Here is a 9,406-nt window from a genome sequence, read left to right as displayed (position 1 = left end):
TCATTCCACCATCTCTCTATTGTGCAAGTACCTAAGCTAATGGCTGTGTAAATATAGAATTGCAGAGAATACTTGTAGACCAAGAAGGAAATAATCTCGTATAAAATCTTGAGGCAGTAGAAGCAGTTGAAGACGGTAAGAATCTTTCTCAGTCAAGTAACTAGTATTACCAGTACAATCTGCAATATCTAGCAATGCTGTGTGCTGGAAAATTGCCAAAAGTATTTGAAGAGATCACAGATGCAAGTATGGCCCAAACTTCATAGTGTATACTATAAATCAGAAACATTTAGAAGACCTACTAAAGCACAACTTGCATAGGTATGGTGGGCCAAACTTGAAATACCAGTAAGGAAGATCAGAATTTGAAGCCACACTAGCCTACAACAGCATCAACATAAGTTTGAAAAAGTCAAGGGCTATATTTTTTTATTTTGTAGTCATATTAATTAATGGAAGACACCAAGGAAGTAAAAAGCTACCGTTGCCAGAGTTGGGTGATGGGGGAGCTATGGAGTGTGGAGTATCAGGATATAAGTAATCTGATCAGGGAAATGGAAAAAGGAGTCTCTAATTACTGGGGAGGGGCGGAATAAATATAAAAAAGGAAGGTAAAGAGTAGTAAGGATTTTTCGAAAATATATGAGAAATCCCTATTAACTATCTACACAAAAACACTCCTCTCTCTCTCTCTCTCTCTCTCTCTCTCTCTCTCTCTCTCTCGCTCGCTCTCGCTCTCTCTCTCTTGCTCTCTCTCTTGCTCTGTGTGTGTGTGTGTGTGTGTGTGTGTGTGTGTCATGAATTTAAACTTTTATGGTACCAAAAGGACATGCAAGCTTCCAGTGGAGGGATACAACCAACAGTCTTATCCTCTAAAACATGCCAACCATCAATGCATGGTAATTTTTTTTTCGACTTGGAAAGTGTTAGCATTTAATTGGCCTCCCTGAGTGGCTTCAAGCCACCAGAACACAGGCACCTACAACACCCTTTATCTTCTCTTCAGCTCTTCTGCTGAAAAATTTGGCTTTCACGATGACAGGCTGCTTAGGGAGCTTTCCCTTTCCCAGAACTTTGTAGTAGCCCGATCGCACGACACCAATGATGGGAGCAACTCCGGTCTTGTTCTTGGCAGCGTTGACCCCGGTCTGCTCACTGAACAGCGTCCACAGTTTATCCAGGTTGACAGTCGGGCAGAAGCTCTGGTTTCTCTTCAAGTGGTAATGCCTCATCCCAACTTTCCCTAAGTAACCTGGATGATATTTGTCAAAGTTGATCCTGTGATGATTGCCGTGGCTCATGTGGCCCCGGAGTTTCGGGGTCTTCCTCAGTCTGATGGCATGTCGGTGGCAGAAAGGAAAGAGGGCAAGGCATGGTAATCTTAAGGTACAGTTTAAGTACTCATACCTTGACAGTAACCAACAGCTTGCCAATTGGATTAAATACCTCATCAACAAGAGAGAAATTATGACTGGTACTGGAAACCCAGCCAGCTACCCAGGTCCAATGCAGCCATGGGTTGTAAAGAAGAAACCACAACTACTTTATTTTCTAACCAAAGTAATCTATACTTTTCCCAATTGTTTATTTTTCCCCTGGATAATTGTAGTCCTCAGATCTCATGCGGAAAAATCCTTTTAACAGACGTAGACCCCAAAAAAAAAAAAAAAACACACAACCAAAGAAAATGTATATAGTCTTGAATCTGACCTTGCTAGGCTAATGTCAACTTGACTCAAGGTAGAGTTATCTGAAAAGGAAGGAACTCAGTTGGAAAAAAATGCATCCAGAAGACCCAGGTATAAGGCATTTTCTTAATAAGTGATTGATGGGAGAACACCAAACCCACCCCTGGGCCAGTGGTGATCCTGGTTCTATAAGAAATTACACTGAGTAGGCCATTGAAAGCAAGCCTGTAAGCAGCACCTATCCAAATGCTGTGGCATCAACTCCTGCCTGCAGGTACCTGCCACGTTTGAGTTCCTATCCTGACTTCTTTCAATGATGAACAGCAATATGGAAGTGTCAGCTAAGTGAACACTTTCCCCCTTAACTTGCTTTCGCTTATGGTGTTTTGTTGCAGCAATAGAAACCTTGGCTAAGCCAGGATCCCTGTCCCAATGGATACATCAACAAACCTACTCTCACATCTAAATTTTAAGGAAAATTATGGAAGGTATGAAAGACTTTAAGAGCCAGAGAAATGGAGAGTTCGCTGTGAGATTTTATCTCCCTGTAATGTAACAAGCTAAACCCATAAGGTCTCACCAAGCTGACTGCCTTAAATGAGACATGAACAAAGAAGTCCCCATGTATGTGTATGTGTGTGTGACACGCAGAGAGATACACTTGTATGTATATATTCACACAAACATTCACCCATGTCCAAACAACTATTCATGAGGAAAAAAAAGGTATATTTTTGAAAAGAGCAAAGAGAGGTATATGGGAGGTTTTGCAGGGAAAAAAGGGAACTGGAAAATCATGCAATTATTTTTATAATGTCATAAATTAAAATAAATGACTTGGAAGAAATATCAATCCAAAATAAATTTTATAAAAGTTTACAAATGAATCTGGTATTATGATTTATATGTACAATCTCAGCACTCAGAAATGTTAGGCAGGTAGCCTGCACTTTGAAGCCAGTGTGGGCTACCCATTTTGTCTCAGATGAGTCTTAGCTACATAGTCAGATGTCTACAAAAAAGAAAAGAAAAAAATAAATGAATTAGTCCATCAATTATGTTTATATATAAATGTTTAAATATAAATGTAATGGTTATAAAAATGTTTAAATATAAACGTAAAAGGAATATTTTTAATAAAGAAAATCTATGCTCTCAAATTAGAAATATACCATGAGAATGAAGGAAAAATATATCAAATTTACTGTGTAAAAATATATATGATTTTAATGGTAACATTTCTTTAATTCTCTTTAAAAATGGCTCATTGAGTCTCTGTTTGGCAAACAACATTATAACATACAATGTTATAACTCTCATAACATGTGAAAAGTAAAGGGAAAATATTTCTGTTTTTTAGACACTCTATTAGGACTGCTGGAGAGATATCTCTATAGATAAAGTGCTTACTGGGCAAGCTTTAGGGCCTGAACTGGATCCCCAGAAAAACTTCAACGCCCCTATGTTATAGCCAGTGAGATTGCTCAGTGGTTAAAGGTACTTGGCGTCATACTTGATGACTTATAGTGGATCCCTGGAACCAACATCATGAATGGAGAGGACAAACAAACAAGTTGTTCTTTGATCTCCCATATTCACTGTGGCAGGTCACATAATCCTTGAACAAATTAAATAAATAGTCCATTTTAAAACTCTTTGAGCCATAAGGGTTTATACTTATAACCCTAGTGTCAAGGATAGAAAAAAATAGGGGAATCCCTGGGACTCACTGGCAAGACAACCTGACCTAATGGGTAAAATTCAGTCCCCAAAAGAGATTTGTTTCAAAGAAACATGTTGTTAGGTCCTATGTAACTAAACTCAAGGTTGCCCTCTAGGTTTTACATGCACAAACATGTACAAGAATGCCTACATGTATAAGTGCTACTGTGTACACATAAATATGCTCACCCTTGTACAGACAGAACTATACACAAATTGCATTAGGAAAAGAGCAAAAAAAATTTTTCTCGGGTTCACAGTATTGAATTGCTAGATTAAATTAAGTTGGTATGCAATCATTTTCTTACAGTCAGAGGTTTTCTCAAGTGTCTCCGTGTGGCCTGCCACAAGTCCTCACTGGATCCTTATTTGTGGTCCAGGATCAGCACACAACACACTTCATAAAGAAAAAACAAAGAACCACATAACCTTGCCTGGATTGGAGGCTCACAATAATAAATCCTGGCACTAGAGGGTAGCAAATGCAAACTATGAAACTGAAGGCCAGTTTGTGCTGTACAGTGAGATCTTGTCTGAAAACATGAGAACAGTCAATGGTTTGCATTTGTAAAGCTTTGTTCAGAAGTGCGGAGGGAAACTTAGGGCAACTGTCTTAGTTGGGGTTTCTATTGCTTCAGTGAAACATTATGACCAAATTATCTCTGGGAGGAATATGTTTATTTGGTGCACTTCCATAGCACTGGATGAAGCTAGGGCAGGAACTCAAGCAGAATAGGATCCTGGAGGCAGGAGCTGGTGCATAGGCCATGGAGGGGTGCTGCTTACTAGCTTGCTAATCATGGCTTGCTCAGCCTGCTTTCTTATAGAAATGAGGACCACCAGCCCAGAGATGTTACCAGTTACAATGGGCTGGGCCCTCGCAACCAAAAAAAAAAAAAAAGCCCAGGACCTGATTGACGATTTAATTTCCAAGAAGACCTGATACCTATACTCCTTAATATGTTTCACATAACAGAAACAGAAGAGTCATTGCCAAACTCTTTTTACGAAGCTACAGTCACCCTGGTTCCAAAACCACACAAAGACCCAACCAAGAAAGAGAATTACAGACCAATCTCACTCATGAACATAGATGCAAAAATTCTCAATAAAATTCTGGCAAACAGAATCCAAGAACACATTAAACAAATATCCATTACGATGAAGTAGGCTTTATCCCAGAGATGCAGGGCTGGTTCAACATATGAAAATCTATCAATGTAATCCATCATATAAATAAACTGAAAAAAAAAACATATGATCATTTCATTGGATGCAGAAAAAGCATTTGACAAAATTCAACACCCATTTATGGTAAAGGTTTTAGAGAGGTTAGGGATACAAGGATCATACCTAAATATAATAAAGCAATATACAGCAAGCCAACAGCTAATATCAAGTTAAATGGAGAGAAACACAAATCCATTCCACTAAATTCAGGAACACGACAATGCTGTCCACTCTCACCATATCTCTTTAACATAGTTCTTGAAGTTCTAGCAATAGCAGTAGGACATGATCAGGAGATCAAGGGGATTCTAATCTAAAAGGAAAAAGTCAAACTTTCTTTATTTGCAGATGATATGATAGTGTACATTAGTGACCCCCAAACCTCTACCAAAGAACTCCGACAGCTGATAAATAACTTCAGTGAAATGGCAGGCTACAAGATCAACTAAAAAAAAATCAGTAGCCCTCCTACACACAAAGGATAGAGAAGCAGAGAGGGAATTCAGAGAAACTTCACCTTTTAAAATAGTCACAAATAGCATAAAGTATCTTGGGTAACTCTAACCAAGGAAGTGAAAGATCTATTTGACAAGAACTTTAAGGCATTGAAGAAAGAAACTGAAGAGGACACCAGAAAATGGAAGGATCTCCCTTGCTCTTGGATGGGTAGGATCAGCATAGTAAAAATGGCAATTCTACCAAAGATAATCTATAAATTCAACACAATCCCCATCGAAATCCCAACAAAATTCTTCACAGACCTTGAGAGAACAATAATCAACTTTATTTGGAAAAACAAAAAACCCAGGATAGCCAAAACAACCCTATATAATAAAAGAACTTCTGGAGGCATTAACATCCCTGACTTCAAACTCCATTACAGAGCTACAGTATTGAAAACACCTTGGTACTGGCATAAAAACAGAGAAGTAGATCAATGGAATCAAATAGAAGATCCGGATATTATCCCACAAATTTATGAACATCTGATTTTTGACAAAGGAGCTAAAAGTATACAATGGAAGAAAAAAGCGTCTTCAACAAATGGTGCTGGCAGAACTGGTTGTCAACATGTAGAAGAATGAAAATAGATCCATATCTATCACCATGCAAAAAACTCAAGTCCAAATGGATCAAAGACCTCAATATCCATCTGAACACATTGAACCTGATAGAAGAGAAAGTGGGAAATAGTCTACAACATACGGGCACAGGAGATTACTTCCTATGTATAACTCCTGTAGCACAGACAGTAAGGGCAACATTGAATAAATGGGACCTCCTGAAACTGAGAAGCTTCTGTAAAGCAAAGGACACTGGCATTAAGACAAAAAGGCAACCTACTGATTGGGAGAAGATCTTCACCAACCACGCAACAGACAAAGGTCTGATCTCCAAAATATATAAAGAACTCAAGAAACTAGACTTTAAAAAGTTAATTAACCCAATTAAAAAAATGGGGCACTGAACTGAACAGAGAATTCTCAACAGAAGAAGTTGAAATGGCCAAAAGACACTTAAGGTCATGCTCAACCTCCTTAGTGATCAGGGAAATGCAAATCAAAACAACTTTGAAATATCATCTCACACATGTCAGAATGGCTAAAATCAAAAGCACAGATGATAGCCTTTGTTCTAGAGGATGTGGAGTAAGGGGAACCCTCATCCATTGCTGGTGGGAATGCAATCTTGTGCAACCACTTTGGAAAGCAGTGTGGCGGTTTCTAAAGGAAATTCGGGATCAACCTACCCCAGGATCCAGCAATACCACTCCTGGGAATATACCCAAGAGATGCCCTATCATATGACAAAAGCATTTGTTCAACTATGTTCATAGCAGCATTATTTGTAATAACCAGAACCTGGAAACAATCTAGATGCCCCTCAATGGAAGAATGGATAAACAAAGTGTGGAGTATATACGCTTTAGTGTACTACTCAGCTGTAAAAAAAAAATGACAGCTTGAATTTTGCATGCAAATGGATGGAAATAGAGAACACTATCATGAGTGTGGTAACACAGACCCAAAAATATGAATATGGTTTATACTAACTCATTAGTAGATTCTAGCCATAAATAAAGGACATTGAGCCTATAATTCATGATCCTAGAGAAGTTAAATAGGAAGATGTACCCCCCCCAAAAAAAAACACATGTAGTTATCCTCTTGGATATTGGAATTATACAAGATTTCCAGGCAAAAACTGAGAGCTTGGGGTTGGGGGTGGGATGGTGGTAAGGAGTGATGGGGAGAGAAAAGTGAGAAGAGGAGGATGGGGAGAGCATGGGGGTATGGGACAGTTGGGATGGAGGAGGGGTGGATATGGGAGCAGGGAAGTATATATCTTAATTAAGGGAGCCACTTGAGGGTTGACTGGACTCTAGAGGGGTTCCCCAGTGTCCAAGGAGATGTCCCCAGCATGTTCCTTGAGCAACTGAGGAGAGGAAGCCTGAACTGATGCTATACTATAGAAAACTCTGATGAATATCTTGCATATCACCAAAGAACCTTCATCTGGCAATGGATGGAGATAGAGTCAGAAACCCATATTGCAGCACTGGACTGAGCTCCCAAGGTCCAAATGGGGAGCTGAAGGAGAGAGAACATGAGCAAGGAGGTCAGGGCCTCGAGGGGTGTGCACATCCACTGTGACAGTGGGGCTGATCTAATGGGAACTTACCAAGGCCATGTGGACTGGAACTGATGAAGCATGTGATCAAACCGGATTCTCTGAATGTGGCTGACACGGAGAACTGACTGAGAAGCCAAGAACAATGGCACTGGGTTTTGATCCTACTGCATGTACTGGCTTTGTGGGAGCCTAGTCTGTTTGGATGTTCACCTTCCTAGATGTAGATGGAGAGGGGAGGACCTTGGACTTCCCACAGGGCAGGGAACCCTGACTGCTTTTTGGACTGGAGAGAGAGGGGAGGGGGAATGTGGTGAGGAGGAGGGAGATGGGAGGAGGGGAGGAGGTGAAAATTTGTAGGAATAATAATAATAATAATGGGGAATGTGGCGAGGAGGAGGTAAATGGGAGGAGGGGAGGAGGTGAAAATTTGTAGTAATAATGATAATAATAATAATAATAAAACAGTGAGACAAAGAATCTACACACATACCCTTGGAGTGGCTCAGTTTTTCTTTATTTCATAGTCATTTGCCAAGAGTTTCACAAATGAACAGACAAACAATACAAGGTTCCTGCCACTCAGATGCTTAATATTTCTGTGGCTTATCTGTTTATCCAGAGTGTATTAGTGCACAGAAGGAAGATGTTTACCCTCTTGGACCACATTTTAGTTCCCTTGTTCTTGGTACATGCTCTGTTCAAGACAAAGTGGACTCTACTACGTTCAGTCTCTTCCCACAGAATTCAAGTTTTCCATGTTACCATCTTGGAGGCTTTCTCTCACATCTGTTTGACGTCTGCCTTCTGTCATTGTGCAAAGTGCCTGACATAATAGATTATAGTAAGGAAGAGAAGTTTGTTTCCTAGCTTTAGAAGTTTCACCACGCTTGTGTAGTTGCTCTGCTTTGGAACTTCAGCAAGGCCGAACATGGTCAAGAGCTTGTGGCAGGGAGGATCCTTACAATTCACGAAGCATGGAACCAGAGAGAGCAGGAGCCTTCCTTAGTGGGACTATACTGATCTGTATCCTTGAAACAGCCTGCTCTAAAGTTTCTACCACCTGACCTGGAGACATTCTTGAACTAGCCTATTCAAAATTTTAACAAGCTGCAATGAGCCATCAGCTTGGGTCTACCTTTTATTGTATTAGCTTTGGAAAACATTTAGGAGAAATGCATAGCTCTTCCTTGATGCTATACATGATTGTGATTGAATGTTCTGCTGTCAATTTTGTATTAAAGTTGCCACAATTTCTATAATATTATATAACAAATATGTACATGGAGTCCTTCATATTTGGAACTCCAAAATGTGATTACCATACAGAGAAAAGCATGTTTGTTCAAGATATTCTACAAAAGAAGCATAAAAGTCCAACTAATTAGTAATGTATTTATGTGCTTAATGTGTTGATGTGGGAAAACACAGCATTGCAAGGTCATAGAAAAAGTGTATAAAATTTTGTTTGTTCTTGTCACATGCTGAAATGTTAACACTACTGCATTTTCATTATTTACTAAGGAAAATAAATGAAAATAACCATATATGCAGGTTTTTAAAAAAAAAACCAAAGTGCAGTTTAAAGTTCTAGTTAATATTGTAAGGAGGCCGCTTGTTGGTTTCTGGCTGCCTAGACCCTAAATAATCACATAAAAACTATATTATTTAAATCACCGCTTGGCCCCTTACCTCTAGCTTCTTATTGGCTAAATCCTGCATATTACTTTAGCCATTTCAATTCATCTGTGTATGGTCACGTGACTGTTGCTTACCAGCTAAAATTCTGGCATCTGTCTCTGATGGGGCTACATAGCATTTCTTTAGCTTCACCTTTCTTTCTCCTAGCATTCAGTTTAGTTTTCTCCACCTAGGTATATTCCCCTGTAGCTCTGCTATAGGCTCAAAGCAGTTCCTTTATTAACTAATAATATCCACAGCATACAGAGGGGAATTCCACATCAAGTTAACAAAAACAAAATCGATGTTTCTTTATTACTTCACACTTTAAAAGATGACATACTGGATTCCAGATCAACCAACAAAAATATAGTTATAAGTTGCAGAATTTTATTCATAGTTCCTCCATATTGAGATGATATTGAACTTTATTTTAGAGATATACTATATAAAAG

General features: G+C 39.1%; 1 protein-coding gene across 1 annotated transcript; it reads right to left on the bottom strand.

Annotated features, from left to right (window-relative positions):
* Positions 1-956: 956 nt before the first annotated feature.
* LOC126495462 (60S ribosomal protein L27a-like) lies at positions 957-1,301 on the bottom strand. The gene has a single exon (XM_050133044.1). It carries the CDS (start codon positions 1,299-1,301, stop codon positions 957-959), a length of 345 nt encoding a protein of 114 aa, XP_049989001.1.
* Between the last annotated feature and the right edge of the window lie 8,105 nt (positions 1,302-9,406).

This window comes from Alexandromys fortis, unplaced genomic scaffold, assembly GCF_014885135.2.
Source record: "Alexandromys fortis isolate MF-2015 unplaced genomic scaffold, M_Fortis_MF-2015_v1.1 scaffold_495, whole genome shotgun sequence".
Lineage (NCBI taxonomy): Eukaryota > Metazoa > Chordata > Mammalia > Rodentia > Cricetidae > Alexandromys > Alexandromys fortis.
This window is presented reverse-complemented; position numbering and strand designations above follow the sequence as displayed.